General features: G+C 35.4%; 2 protein-coding genes across 2 annotated transcripts; one reads left to right on the top strand and one right to left on the bottom strand.

The window, feature by feature from the left end:
* The first annotated feature begins 268 nt into the window (after positions 1-268).
* On the top strand, positions 269-3522 carry LOC126971025 (death-associated protein 1). Its single transcript, XM_050817194.1, has 2 exons — positions 269-448; positions 1052-3522. The coding sequence occupies exons 1-2, from the start codon at positions 397-399 to the stop codon at positions 1303-1305; spliced, it is 306 nt and encodes a 101-aa protein (XP_050673151.1). The 5' UTR covers positions 269-396; the 3' UTR covers positions 1306-3522.
* Positions 3195-12771, bottom strand: LOC126971021 (uncharacterized). The gene is made up of 6 exons (XM_050817191.1): positions 12377-12771; positions 11263-11416; positions 7541-7620; positions 6756-6786; positions 5730-5773; positions 3195-3329 (listed from the first exon to the last, which is right to left on the bottom strand). Exons 1-6 carry the CDS (start codon positions 12410-12412, stop codon positions 3276-3278), a joined length of 399 nt encoding a protein of 132 aa, XP_050673148.1. The 5' UTR covers positions 12413-12771; the 3' UTR covers positions 3195-3275.
* Positions 12772-16078: the final 3307 nt, after the last annotated feature.

The raw sequence follows: 16078 nt of genomic DNA, 5'->3' as shown, positions 1-16078 counted from the left end.
TATATGCATAGATATATTTTGAACACTATATATTGTATATATTTGGAACTATGATATAGTATACAGCGCTTTGGCTAGGCAACGGTGCAGGAAGGATATGAATAATTATGAAAGGACTTGCACGTAGTGCTTAAATTCTCTTTGCGGACTTCCATCACAGATTACTAATAGTAACATAATATACAATGATGTCAGTTGGCATTTGGCAAATGGCCATCATAAGGTAACAATTCCACAAGTCGAAGTCACTACCTACTCACTTGTCATTTGTCAATAATTGCATCCGTGTCATTTTTAACATACACGTTGTATATTAAAAGTTAATAGTTTATTTACCTGTTTAGAGATTACCAGTTATTCTTAACATATAACTAACTGAATTTGTGTAAATTAATAATGTCGTCTACCGAAGATAACTCTCAACTCAAGGCTGGTCATCCTCCTGCAGGTAATAATTACTATGAGATGCCGCCAAGTGTTCTTTGTTTACATTTTCCAATAAGTTTATATTTCCTTAGAAACATGTATCATAACTGGTCAGAACGTAGAAACCAAGTATTTATAATTTATTTTAGTATTTATGTGTAGTAATATTATTCTTGCCTATAGAGCGACCTTTCTTTGTTGCACATTGGAGTAAATATATATTATAAAGCAATTGATAACAAAGAACGAATTCAAGGTCAAAGATTGCTTACGATAATAATCGAACCGCATCAAATAAAAATTCAATTATTACGTAGATTTTTTTAAATCAATATTATCAACTTATGATGCAATTATATACTGTATGATAATAATAACTTATTTACTTGATTAAGTAAGCTAATTAAGGTAAAAACTACATAGTCTCCCTACCTGTATCATGTACATGAAGATGTATGCAGTAATGAACATAAAAGAGGTTTTAGTTCTTTACAATATGCATTATTTTTAGATTCTGTGTTATGATATTGGAAACTTAAGTTAAATAATAATACTTAGCTGATAAAAAATGACAGAAAGCTGGTATAGTCATCCTTTTTTTTTATTGGAAATACTTTGCCAACAGTTAAGGCTGGAGGGATGAGAATAACTCAACACAAAGTTCCTCACACTAAAGATGGCAAGGAGGTGGCATATGAAGACTTGACCGGTCTAGCAGGGCCTTCACCAGTTCCAACGAACCCTGTATCAATAGCTGGTGCTCCAAACAGAGGAAATGCAGACTTTACACCACAAGCTGCCCAAGTAGCTCACAGCCCTAAGCCTCCATCCATTATCAATATTAAACCAAGTCCTAACATTCAACAGCCCAGAAAGTAGATGAGAACAACAATAATATTGGTTTATGTTAGGTGTTAAAAAAAGGCAAGTGAATTTTATCCATAACAACCAGGAAATAGAGTTATAAATGTTTCAATGGTTAATTCATGTTTGATCAACTGTATAACTGTAAGAACAATTATTATAGTATTTGAACAAAAAAAAAACAAAAAATTAAAACCAGATTACAGTGGACTTGATAAGCGTTTGGCAAGATTTTTTTTATCAAAATAATATTTTCATACTTATAATTTTCACATTGTTCTTAACACTTAGCATATAAAAATAACACATAATGTTGGATAATGTTATGGCTAAATACTTAACCTGTTTACATTATATAATTATTCAAATTTTATACACAAGAAGCATCTTAAGCTTTGCTGTTAATTTTTCCCTTGAAATATATCCTGTACTTATTCTAAAAAAATATGACAAATATGAATAGTGGATACGAATTATATCATGATATAGTATTTGTGAAAAATGTGTTTGTATAGTTACATGATTTAAACAATGTTAGCTGTAATGATTAGTGGTGGTGGACTTAGTAGATAACTATACATAAAGTTGTATATTGTAGTATGGTGTTGAATGGTGAATTACAACAGGCTGTATACAGAAGCTGAAAATCCTCCCGGGGCATTGTGTTCATCTTAGAGTGGCTCTTGGTAGTCCCAGAATATGACCCTGTTGTTACCACTTCCTCAATATAAAAGAGGATGCTCTCTATAAATACCAACCTGCTAGGCTCATAGTCAAGTTAGTACTAATATTTTAGTTCTTAACTTATCTTGACTCATGATGAGCCCAAGCCCAATGCACATTGTTGTTGTTGGACACATTATAATAAAATTTGCATATATAATATCACTAGTGAAATTGTAATATCACAGCTTTGACTTTGGTGCCTTATGAGATATGATATATCATTTTACATATCAAAACTGTACTTAACAACAGATAGTGTCAAAACTACGGACAATCAATTAATAAGTTCAATTGTCCACATAACATTGTGATACACATAAGTTACTGGTTATTAATGGGGTCATATGGTTACTGTTGGGGCCAATATTTGCCACTCCACATCAAATACACAAACTTCTTTTCGATGACTTAATCCCACATATATTTTTTAAATATTGAAACAAATATCAGAAATATTTAACTAGTAGTTACATTGATGATGAAATATCCATTTTTATTAAACATTGAACTGTGCCTTCTAATTTTTATCATTTTTGTCACCAGTGAATAAACTTAGGATTGAAAAAGAAAACTGAGAAAATGAGGTGTAGAAACTAAGAAATTATACATAATCTTTATGATTAAAGCAATAATTTACATCTAAATTATATATGAATAAGTTTTTATAATAGCTGGGTATAACAATAGTATAGACCAAAAAATATTTTGCTTTAGATCCATTATGTGGAACTGAAGTATTTTTGTGTGCAATTGGTATTTTTTAATATTATTGTATTATGTTTTTCATTTTTGTCCATGATCCTATTTTTGTTATATTTTTTGTCTTTAATCTTAGCATCATGCAGTTACTACAACCATCAAAGAACATATTATGCCATGTGTTCTATGATTTATATTCTATTTTAATTAATATTTATGTAAGATTATTTTATATTTCTACATTCCTAGAGCATTTTCAAAAAAATATGGTAGAAATATTTAAAAAAAATTGTACTTAAGGAAAATGTGTAGCTGTAAAATAATTGGTTATTGATTTTTTGCTTAAGAATATATCTTTAAATATTAAAATAAACTTAATATTTTATTTTAAAATATATAGGCTTGTTAAAAAAGGAAAAATATTTTGATGTTCTTCAGCAACAGCATTTTTTTTCCCAATAAAACTCATATATGTCCACAATGTTTTTATTTAACAATTTAACATGATTTAATACTATATAAAGATATCAGTAAAATATATATTTTTATTAAAGCTATATTTACTTATGATCAGATGATTTTCGTTTACTCTTAGAAAATGATGTGTTAAAAATCTGTAAAAATATTTTTTTTATAAATAAAGGTCAAAGGCTCTTCATTGATAAACCTAGTTATGGATAACAGGATTGCAGGTTTGATTCCCGGTAGTTGAAGTAAAAGTGGTGTTTCTTGGAGCAGAAGAATATTATCATCAAATTTTGATTTATACCTTACAGTATGCTTTATTAAAACATAATTAAGATATAAGTTATATAACAAATATTTTTAATTAGTTGTTATAAAAGTTTAAATCACTTATAGAACGTCAAAAATCTACCACCCATTCAAAATAGTATGCCTCAGACCTGAGAAGAACGGGCGCAAGAAACTCAGCGGGATTATTTCCCTAAATTTAGTTACAATAATTTATTATGTCGTATAATATGGGTATTAAAATTTTTTAAATAGCCTGAAAGCGTTCGTTCCATTCCTAGTCTGCCGTATCATTAAGACAATCATTTGTATTGTACAATTTCTGGGATCACATTGTAAAAGCATATACATTCTCCATGTCTCATAAAAGACAAGTTTATGTTTGTTTCTTGAGAATTATTTTATTAAGAATGTCGCAGATTATAGCAAATTCGTTAATGTGCTTGTGAATGTAAAGCACATTATCAAGAATACATTGAGATGCAACAGTCAATATGTTTATTTCTTTAATTTTTTCTATTAATAATTCTCTAGGACCAAGATTATAAATAGTGCGAATAGCCCTCTTCTGCTGCATAAAGATGCCTATTAATGTCGGCTATACTGCCCCATAACAATATACAATAAATAGGACATAATAATATTACGAGGGCGGCACTGAAAATTTCGGGAATCAAGGAAGTGACACAACATCACTATTTAAAAATGTATTTATTGCTTTTCGAAGTTTCTCCGCGAAATTTGACACATTTTTCCATACGATGGAACCAATCATTGAAGTAACCATTCCATTCGGAAGTTGGGGTCTCCAAATGGCCGTTTTGTAGGCGTCCACAGCTTCTTCAGGTGATGAAAATATCTGACCACGCAATTTATTCTTTATTTTAGAGAAAGTATAGAAATCATTAGGGCTTATGTCGGGGCTGTACGGCGGATGGTCTAATAATTATATGTTTTCTTGCTCTAAAAACTCTTTAGTTCTGTGCGCGGTGTGAGAACTCGCATTGTCGTGATGGAGGATGATGCGGCGGTTGCAGTTCTCTTTACGGAGTTCAGAATCGACCTGTGGCAAACAAATGCTAGCATACCATTCTGCATTAACCGTTCTTTGTCCCTCAAGAGGAATAGTCGCAACATGGCCGGTTTTGGAGACAAACGTGGCCACCATTTTTTTTGCAACACTCCGTGAACGAACAATTTGTTGGCTTTAACTCATTATCGAACACCCAAAATCGTGACTGGTTTTTTGTTTCGGGTTCGTACGGATGTTGTATACAGCATTTGAGGATCCTGCGTGGAATCTTTCGAGAGTTCTGACGCACCAAGTAACGCGAGCCGCTTTTTGCTCTTCACAGAGCAAATGCCGTATCCATCGGGAAAACAACTTTTTTACACCTAACTAATTGTTCATACAAGATTATTTGTGTTTGACTCATGCCAATGTCTAAAGTTGCCTGAATTTCGCGGTATGTCACATGTCGATCTTGCTCAATCAGCTTACGCACATCATCAACGTTTTCTTTGGTGACTGCAGTTTTTGGACGACCTTGACGGGGATCATCACTGAGCTTGACACGTCCACGTTGAAATTCAGCAAACCAGCGATAAAGTGTGGTTTTGGATGGGGCTTCATCACCAAATGCAGAAATCATCCGGTCAACACACTGTTTTTGTGTTAAACCACTTCGAAAGTCATAATAAATCATCGCTCTAGAATTTTCTCGAGTCAATTCCATTTTCTCAACGACTAAACAAGTTTGAAAAGACCTTGTTACAAGACCGAGAATCTTTTTTTAAATAAATAAATGGTATTCGATTTTTAAAACCAAGGAGTTTTCAACTAAAAAGATTTTAATATGACAGGAACAGTGGAAATATTCTATTCCCGATACTTTTAGTGCAGCCCTCGTATGTAAGTAGGTAGCTACTGTGAAAATAACTAAACTAGTCGCGTCGTTTCTATGTCAGTTATTTAGAATTTACTGAGTTTTAGTTTTATAGAGGTTAAGCCTAAAATCAATATTTTTCTACGTTTTGACAGCTGCAATAGTCTATCTAGACGTATAAAACATGATCTAAAAAAAAGCTTCTGTAGGAGCCTGTTTTTTGTGGTATTTGTTACGTTCCTGTTCATTGGATGCGGAATTCCTGATTCTGGCTGAGATCGTCAGTGATATTGAAAGGTGTTTGAGATTTTACAGGTACTTGCGAAAAATCAGCCCACTCTAACTTTCCATTATTGAAAAAACAAAATATCATACCTCTTGTTCAGATTCCACACGCGATCTACTATCTTGTGTTTCACCTGTTTAAACAAAATATAGAAGGTTATTGTATCCATTCGTGTAAATCAACAATGACATACCTTCCACCTAACATCATGTATTTTCTCTAAATTGATTCATTTGGATGTGATTTCTAATACTACTACCGCTTCGGAAACAAATGGAGCTCAGAGAGTAAAGAAGCGGGAAAGAAACTCTCACCATTCTTTTATTTAGTACTAACCTCAGGTTACTTTTGTTCAATCTCTTGACACACATATATATTATATATATAATCATCAATCATAATATAAAGTGGTATCCCAGAGGTCAAAATTAGACCATAACATAGGTGATTTCAGTTTTAGTTGGATGGGGGCAGCGCAGGATCGATCGTCGTGGAGATCTTTAGGGACGCCTTTGTCCAGCTGTGAACGTCTTCCGGCTGATGATGATGATAGGTGGTTTTTGATTAAATAGGTTATACGTACTTTTATACTTACATACTTTTTTATTTCTGACATTTTCAATGATTAGTTACTATATTATAAGTAATTTTTAACCAATCAGCGTGTAGGTAAATAAGTAGTCCTCATTTGAGTTATATTTTTATTACAATTTACTATTTCCAACTTTACATTGTTAGACCAACTCATATAGCCCAGTTAGTGACCCTAATAACTGAGCTAGAGGTCCCGGGTTCGAGTTACGCTGGGTGCAGCTAGCATTGGATAATAGTATGATGAATTTAGTTGTCTGTTTCCAAGTTATATGTATGTTTAATTGTATACAACGTGGTGCAGATCATGCTCAGTTAGGGTAAAGATCATTTGTACAAAAGTTGAAAATATTGTTACCTATTATTTTAATTCCGCCTATACTGAATTATTCCCGATATCTTTTCAGTCGAAAATACTTAATTTCTCTAAAAATAGGAGACAGATTTTGATGTGGGAACAAGGGAGGTTATCTACCATTTAACCCTTGATATAAAAAACTTTAAATAAAAGCAGTTATACTTACTTTGCTCCTTTGTCTTTTCTAGTCTTTCAGGCTGAAAACAAAATTGTTACTTTAGGTATAGGTAATAATATGGTTACTACATGTGTAATAAAATTGCTACTGTAGGTAATAGGTACCATAGGAGCCTTCTTTGCACAGGATGCCGGATAGATTATTGGCCTCAAGGTGAGCGCAATTGTAGTGCCGTTCCAAATTTTTGGGTGTTTCAATAATCTTGAGATGCACTGCATTGTAATGGTTAGGGCGTATCAATTACCATCTTAACGTTCTGATCGTCTCGTCCCTTATTGTCATAAAAAAAATATTACTATGGTGTAATAGAATTGCTAATCTAGGTATTGTAATAAAGGCATAAATTTTGTCATTTGATTCATTTAGAAAATATTTTATTGATGTCATTTCTAATACTACTACCGCTTCAGTAAAAAATGGCCCTCGTGAGAGAAAAAGCGGCGCAAGAAACTCCCAGCATTATTATGTAAACTGATGCTACAAAAACTACTCAAACATCAAATACTCAATGCCTTACACGAGTAAAAAAAGTAAACGTAAATTAATACGTAAAAAAAAGAGTTATTGAGTACAGTAAATGCACAATATGCGTACAATAAATAAAGGTATTTTACGAGCACTTTAATTTTAAAAACATGAAGCAGTATTTCTGGTAACCGGATCATCCTGCCACCACAAGTAGCGCCCGTTCACGAACATGACGCATGGGCCCGCCATCGCCTCCCTCGAACATATTTTAGGGAAGGAAACGATATATGTATGTTATACTTTACCATTTCATCATAATTTGGTTTATAGTATTTAGAAAACTCCTTGTCACTCTGCGATGCGGTTATTACTAGCCCAGCCGTTGCTGTAAAAACATAGAAAAGTTAAAAACATCTTCCCTGTTTGATAATTATTTCAAACATTTATTTTGCACACTTTCAATTCCTTAGGATCAATAAATGTTGTGTTAATTTATAAGTTAATTCATTAGATAGACAGAGAATCAACGGCTTTGAAATATGGTGTCGGCGTCGTATGCTCCGAATACACGCACAAACAGATCAAGTTAGACGATGCTCAGTGTTTGTACACGGTCTGCTTACAGCGCATAGTGCGATACTTTGGCCATGTTGCACGCGGAGGAGACGACAATCTTTAACGTGCGATGGTGACGGAGAAAATAGACGATAAAAGACCTAGAGGCCGTAGACTGTAGTGCTAAACGGTGGTCGGATCAAATCGCCGAAAATCTGAAGATCTGATAAGCGCCGCACTCCACCAGGCGACGCGACGGAGCGAAACCGACAGAGACAGCTCGATGACTAATTGAATATGAGTCACGATCCTCAGTGTGGGAACAACTAAGAAGGGGAAGAATTCATTAAAGCCTTTGATACACTTACTGAATTCATTGGTTTTCTGTGCATGAACAGACAGCGCTAATAATTTTTGCCGACGCATAAACGTAAGTATTATGTATTTCGAACATGTTATGCACACTATAGAATCTAAAAGTATTAATTAATGTGAATTCCGATTATAATTAAACCTAATGCTTTTGAAGCTCTATTAATGATAATTTATGTGGCCTTTAGGGGACGAGGTTTTAGAGTGAAAGAACACGTGTAGCTTTTATGTACATTTATGTCTAGCTTATTTAAGGTAGAATAATTTTGAAATATATCAAGATCTTCTTGAAGTCGAGAACCATCATCATATGTAACTACAAATGGGACAGAATTTTCATATCATCCGCGTATAAAATAACTGTAGAGTGATGAAAGCAGGAGAGGTTATGTCGTTCACGAAAATAATGAATAGTAGGTGCCCGAGCAATGGTCCCCGAGGCACTCCAGAGGGAATATACATCGTGGAAGATGTGTGTACCCATTTAATACAGTAGTATTAAATGGGTAAACCTGACATCTATTCTGTACATATGAAGAAAAGCATATGTACATAGATAAGTAGTGTCACATGATCAAGCGCTTTACTGTAGTCGATGTATATGACATCAACTTCAAAGGGATTTGACATGTCGTTAGTTAAAATTAGAAAAAAAAATTGTGTGCTAGGAACAATTGTGTTTGGTTTGAAAAGCGACATAGCTTGTAAAACTACTGGACATGATAATGAGTCATAACATCTTGTGTGCCAAGGTGATGGCAATCACAATGCTGGGCTTTTCAAGAATCCTGAACGGCACTGCATTGTCATAGTCAAGGCGTATCGCATACCGTCAGATGAACGTCTAATGACTTTTCTCATAAAAAATAATCATTCATGGACATTCAAACTTGAAAACAATCCTTCCCTGCAGTATTTCGACTTAGAAATAGGTTTAAACAACATTGGAATCTTCTATAACAGCTCTGTTACTACTGTTTCTCAACTCGAATGTAGATAAAGCTCTTGTAACTTTTCGGTCCTGTGTTCTCATAAGCAAGTGATCACATAACAATTAAGACGATTCGCAAAAATAATACTGTAGTACTCAAGCAACTTGCGATATTCTAATTAATTCTATTCTAAAAAAAGCATCGAACAAATATGTTCCAATTGTGATTTCAGTTTTGGCACCGGAACGAAAAAGTTTTGTGAATACATAAATATTTAAATCTCTCTTTGACAGGAATTTTGTTTTATTTGTAAAAACTCGTCCATATTTCTTTTTATGGAAAAAGGAGGACAAACAAGCGTACGGGTCACCTGGTGTTAAGTGATCACCGCCGCCCACAATCTCTTGCAACACCAGAGGAATCACAGGAGCGTTGCCGGCCTTTATGGGGAAGGTGAACGCGCTTTTTTTGAACGTACCCATGCCGTATCGTCCTGGAAACACCGCACAACGAAGTACATTCCACAGCTTTGTAGTACGTGGAAGAAAGCTCCTTGAAGACTGCACTGTGGAGGACCGCCACACATCCAGATGGTGGGGATGAAATTCTAACTTGCGGCGTGAAACAGCTCTTCGGAACACTCCCCGTGACAAATGCGGTCTACCTCTTGGACACACAATGAAGCGATAGAAGAAACAGCATGGGAGATAGCACACCACAGCCTTGGTGCACTCCAGTGTTCACGGGCTTAGGATTCGAGCAATAACCGTCGATAACGACCTGTATGCTACGCCCAGTGAGGAATCTGGAGGTCCACTTGCAAAAGCTCCCGGGAAGCCCAAATGATGGAAGTTTTGAGAGAAGCGCCTTGTGCCATACACGATCAAAGGCCTTTGCTATATCCAGGCTAACTGCCAGTCCTTCCCCCTTGCTTTCGATAGCCGCCGCCCACCTATGTGTTAGGTATACCAGAAGATCACCTGCCGATCGACCATGGCGAAAACCGTACTGTCGGTTATTGATAAACTGGTGACCCTCTAGGTATACCAAAAGCTGGCGGTTAATTATGCTCTCTATGATTTTGGAGAGCAGGGAGGTAATGGCTATAGGCCTGTAGTTTGCCGGATCCGAACTGTCTCCATATGTCATGTAATGGGTGCCTAGCCTTAAGTAAGTGATACACAGGCCCAATTATTGTTTTCTTATTCTATATGAAAAATATGTATCGGAATTTCTAAGAATTGAGTTAGGTACAATTTTAATCTCTTTGAATAAAAACTAGTTTATCTTGACCGATATGGTCATGTGAATGAATGATAGCAAAGGTTGATAGAGATAACAACAATCGACGTATATCTTTAGTTATACAGTATACATTATCATAAACACTACCAGACCACATTTCACTATCGCCTTATCTTTTTATATTGACGCCCATTTAGTACCTACCAGCTTCACTAACTATTACTCTAATATTTTTTTTATTAAATACGCCATATAAGTACATATACCTATTCTTAAATAGCAAGTATAAAAATTGTGCGTGTAATATTTTTTTTATACAAGAGATGGCAAAACGGGCAAGAGGCTCACGTGCACAGGCCCTGGACAAGAGATGTGTTGCCTCTGGCCGATGGCCTTTTAAATTGGGACTATGCTCTAATGTTATTATTATAAACTTTACGCGTGATTGAAGTAAATTTTTGATTAGGGCGGTATTGGTATTTTTAACCTAGAATATTTTTTTTATTAAAGTTAGTAATGGGTAAATGCCCATAAGTCTATACTTGCATTCAGACAGTGCAAGCAAGCAAGTTGTTAAATATTATATCAAGGTGTGTCCAGTACACAGCGTCGGTGCTAGAAACGTGTCAGGAAAAATCATATTTTTGGACTAGCATTAGACTAACCCTTTAGAACGTTTCGTCACCGAGAGGCACCGTCGTTCGCCATTCACAAAGTATCAACAATTATTATAATATCATGAAAATAAGAATGTTATAGCCCTGAGGTGCCTGACGAACCCATGTCATATCGTCCTGAAAACGCTTCATTTCCTTCCATAGTTTGTTTCTAGTGGACAATTGTACCTTCACACTTGCCGCGCTATAGCGACTCTGTACGTACAGGGTTAAAATGATATTGAAGACGTCTCAATTCTCACTCACACTGCTTTCTATCCCACACTGACTCCCGGTAGTTGACTCGTCTGGTTCCCCGGCGTCGCTTATTGCGTATCCGCATGGCGCTCTTGTTTCGCGATTCCAATGAGAACTTTCTTACTGCTTTGTGGTAGAGGCAGAGTGACGAGGCATTTGATACCTGAAATACATAAGAGTCTATCAACAGAAAAGACCATTGCTAAAAACTCCAAAATTTAAAAAAGCACATCCGAATGTCATTTTATATTAGAATAAGTGACACAATGAGCAAATGACCCATCTGATGTCATAAACTCTCCTCGCGATAAGATGGGTGATGGCCGACATCTTTGTGACGTCATGATTACGTCACATCCTCATCCAGGCATAAAGCCATCGCCATTGAACTCTTTTTACCTTTGACACAAACTAAATTCTCAGCCTAAATCTTATTCTATTGCATGAATCAACTAACTAGTGTTAATAAATGCTAATTAGATAAAGGATTTTAAAAACACGTCCAAATCTTCATAGATAAGCATTGGGTGATCCAAATCCTTAAAGATATGCGAGAGATAGGAGAAGAACGAGTCCTACAAAGTTAGTGGGCCTCTTCTTTAAAAAGAACTGCATTACAACTATTTTTTTTAATTAACTTTACAGGTTACAAGGCACACCTACACAACGTTTATTTCTACTACCATTTCATAATTTAATCAATGCAAACCCTCAAACCATAACACGTAGATCATTTATAGGTACGTCTAGATAGACAGTTACAGATGTGAAAGCGTCGAAAAAAAATTGAGGTTGACAGTTAGCCCGTACTTTGAGTAATGCACGCATATTAACACAAAGTTTTTGCTTATACGGCAGAACCCTAACTCAAGGTTTTTTACTTAGACTTTCTTGCATTGAGATTTTTCTACTTCTAGCGTCCATGAGAAAAGAAATAATGGTTTTCTAAAGGAAATTCTACTTTCGAGTATACAAAATGAACAAAAAACAGTAATTACAATTCCTTGAAAACCGGTCTGTGGTGCGATTTATTCCCCTTTCATATTTTTTTATAAGCCAGAATAGGTCACTGCTCAAATTACAAACAAAATTTATACAATCAAATGAGCGTTACATAACATACCAATTCACACTGTAGGTCGTCTACTTCGTCTTCCATGATGTCCAACTCGTCGGTATCCTTGGCCGGTATTATTAACAGTTTGGTCTCCGGACACTTGGATGATACTATCAGTTGTGATGACTTGGGAAACAGCAGCCGATGTGCAGTTCTGGTCGAATAATTAAGTACAATTTTTACCAGGTGTTTTTTTTTATGACAATAAGGGCACGAGACGAGCAGGATATTCAGCTGATGGTAATTGATATGCACTGCCCATTACAATGCAGAGGATTCTTGAAAAATCCGAATATTCTGCGCGGCACTATAATTGCGCTCGTCACCTTGAGACATAAGATGTAAAGTCTCATATTCCCAGTGGTTTCACTAGCTACGACGTCCTTCAAACCGAAACACAATAATGCTTACACATTACTGCTTCACGGCAGAAATATTCGCCGCTAAACCTCGATTTGTATAGCTTAAGCATATTGTGTGTTTTTTATCTGTTTATTGTTTTATTACACATTATTCACAGTATTCAATCTACATGTGAAACTTTTTATAATCAGTATGTCTAAAAATTTTAACAGCTGTGTTTGCAAAATTAAAATTATTTTAATTTAAGTATTAGGTAATTTAAGTAAAGTAAAGTAAAATTATTATTTAATGTAACTATTATTATTAATTAATATTTAGTACCTAATACCTACAATAGTAAAAAAAACATAGCGCACTGGCCATTTTTTCGGTGTTTTACTTTTCTATTGATAAGTTTTTATAATTGGCTCTTATTTATTATGTAATGAGAAATAGAAAAAATAAGCGATTTTTTTTAAGGTAGGCCATTAAATGTATCACGTCAGATACCTTGGAATGTAGCAAGGAGGTTGGAACACCTCTCTGGTCGCCATATCCTGGCAGACTCCATCCAGTAGCACTATGTCTTCCATCAGCTCATTCACTACGAATACCTAAAACATTTTAGATTATTATTTATAAATTTTTCCACCAATTATAATATAATACTAATTACTAATAAATCAATCAGTCAAGTGCCTCAGGATTATTCTCGAATGTTATCTAACAGTGTACCTAATTAGTGTAATAAGAAAGAATGAACAATTTCTTTACAAAACGGCAAGGTATGTCAAAGTCAACCTTAGTGTGTGTGAGATTCTCTTATCACGGTAGATGACTATCGAACTCTATATATAAAAAAATAATAAGAGAGTTTCTTGCTGTGTTTTCTCTGTCAGAGCGCCATTTATTTTCTAAGTAGTGGCTGTGCTTTACTTTAATTAACATCAAAAATAATTACGAATCAATTTTGAGCAAATTAATGCTAAACGTAGATTAGTTCATTGTGTTGATTAACGACTCTCATTGACATTGTTACAGGCAGGTGATGCCGCTTCACAGTAAGAGAGTCAGTCACTTGTTGGTTCAAAGAAATACTATCACACAAATTGTTCGCAGATAACCTTAAATGCCTTCAGACAGGGCACGAAAGCATGCTCCAACCGCATGCTAATCTTCTCCGCAGACCAGGCGTGGTACGCAGGTACTGTCGGCAACACCATCAGTGAAAGCTTTATACCAATCTCACGCCACATGGACGCTTCCAATCTGCAAATACATTTTTCTTTTTAATTCTTAGGGTTTCGAAGCAGAAGGGGCCGTCAACCCGTCCGTTTGCCTGTCGACGGACTGTACCTTTTAACTGCAAATAGTTAGGTTGATAGAGTGTGAAATTACACAGACTTATGTAAAATGGAAGCTGAAACTAGCGTTGGTATCTTCTCACAGGAACTAAACATACACACATGAATACCCCTGGGCATACACAGCTCCATCTTCTAATGTGAATATGTAGCTCTTAAGGAAGCCACTCAGCGCTAATATACGAGTGTCATCAATCTCTGGAGAGAGTTGCTTCTAACGACAGAGTAACTCTACAATAGATCAAGGGACACGATGCAGCGAATGAACTTGAAAGGCTCAGTGACCCAAATGGCGGGCCCTTTGCAACTCTGGCCACTGCCCTTCAGCTAAATGCGTTTATGGATACGCTCTCTCACTAACAATATTCACAATACTCGATGGATAAAAGCTCAAGCTGTAGACGGTCTAAAGAAGCGATGCCTTAACCTTCACCCAAACTGACATTAACATTAGGACTGTTAGGATACTTAAATCTGAAAAAAAAATGTTATCCAATGTTTCCTCCTAAGGAATGTTTTTTTTTAAATATTACGTTCTTGGTCTTCTGCTTCTTATTTTTCTGTGTAAGCCAATGTGTACAAGAGATACTTTATCCAAGAGCAAACTTACCCCATAATGGGATGTGGAGTCAAGTTAAAAGCCTCCTTCATGACGTGCATTGTGATGTAATATGCCTGTACTGCAGAATCACATCGAACCGTGTAGCTGTATGGACGATTCGTGAGAACCTAGCGAAGTATAAATTAGTTACGAAAGTAAATATATTGCACTTAAATTGTCGGATTTTGTGTTTTGTGTGTTGTGTCGGATGCACAAAGACTGATGAGCATGGATAGATCAGGGGTCTTCTAAACACTCCCCTTCATAAATCAAAATTTTTACTGAGATTTTAATTTTACAATTTCTGTCACCTTTGTATGAGTAATTGACCTTATAAACTAATAAATTCGTTACCTATTAATAAACAATAAAAACAATTCAGTCGACCATCTGAGGCAAGCGGGCGCGGGGTCTGAATGTTAATTGGTCATCACAACATATCGAAAAAACAATCGTTATTGGCTTCTGGTTATTATCATAAATCCTTTATTTTGCTAGAAAACATGTTACAATGGGTGTAAATAGTTTTAAGGTTTCAATGTTATCGGCATTTCTGGCATGCAAAATTATTATTAAATATTAATTCATTTTTCGTTTCATTACAAAATTCTACTTATTATTATAATTGATTTAACGTTAATCTAGATCTGGAAGTATTCGACCTAATATACCTTTTTCAGAGTTATTCTGAATATTATGTAGCTGTTTATGTCATTTTAGCCGAAAGACGTCTACAACTGGAGAAAGGCCTCCCCCAAAGATCGCCATGTTGATCGGTGATCCTGCGCTGCTCTCATCCATCCTATTCCGGCGATCTTGACCAGATCGTAGGTCCATCTTGTGGCGGGCTTACCAACACTACGTCTTTCGGTGGTTGCATTTCGAAGACCCTACTGCCCCAACGGCCATCTGTCCGTCGAGGTGTGTCCCTGTCCACTGCCACTTCAGTTTCGCAACCATCTATAATCTTTTTTGCAATATCATGTTCATATATACTAATATTATAAATTTATTTATTTATTCGGAAACCCAACAATCGCACACTAATACATAAATTACATAAAAATAAAATAGTAAAATAAAATAAAATAGCCTTTCTTATTACTAGTGACTTAATTTTTCTTATAAATAAAACTTAAATTATCTTAACTAGTAATTTGTCTCTCGACAAAGGCCTCTAAAGACTAAAGACTTCCACCTTATTCGGTCTCTGGCTACTCTCATCCAGTCCGGTCCTGCTATCCTTTTAAAATCGTCCTCCCACCTTCTAATCTGTCTACCTTTCCTTCGTTTCCCGTCTCTTGGATACCATTCTGTAACGGTTTTTGTCCATTTCTCTTTCTTTTCCCTCAGAATGTGTCCAGTCACTTCCGTTAATTGAAGAATACCGCAAAGGACGAT

This window comes from Leptidea sinapis, chromosome 22 (assembly GCF_905404315.1).
Source record: "Leptidea sinapis chromosome 22, ilLepSina1.1, whole genome shotgun sequence".
Taxonomy (NCBI): domain Eukaryota; kingdom Metazoa; phylum Arthropoda; class Insecta; order Lepidoptera; family Pieridae; genus Leptidea; species Leptidea sinapis.
Note: the sequence above shows the minus strand (reverse complement) of the source record. Positions and strands in the feature narration are given on the sequence as shown.

What these genes read in the sequence shown, in the direction of transcription:
- LOC126971025 (XM_050817194.1), top strand. Translation starts at nt 397, where the DNA reads ATGTCGTCTACCGAAGATAACTCTCAACTCAAGGCTGGTCATCCTCCT. An exon ending in GGCTGGTCATCCTCCTGCAG is followed by an intron (nt 449 to 1,051) that starts GTAATAATTACT and finishes CTTTGCCAACAG; the next exon opens with TTAAGGCTGGAGGGATGAGA.
- LOC126971021 (XM_050817191.1), bottom strand. Translation starts at nt 12,412, where the DNA reads ATGGAAGACGAAGTAGACGACCTACAGTGTGAATTG. An exon ending in ACGACCTACAGTGTGAATTG is followed by an intron (nt 11,417 to 12,376) that starts GTATGTTATGTA and finishes TATGTATTTCAG; the next exon opens with GTATCAAATGCCTCGTCACT. An exon ending in AGAAAAGACAAAGGAGCAAA is followed by an intron (nt 5,774 to 6,755) that starts GTAAGTATAACT and finishes TTGTTTAAACAG; the next exon opens with GTGAAACACAAGATAGTAGA.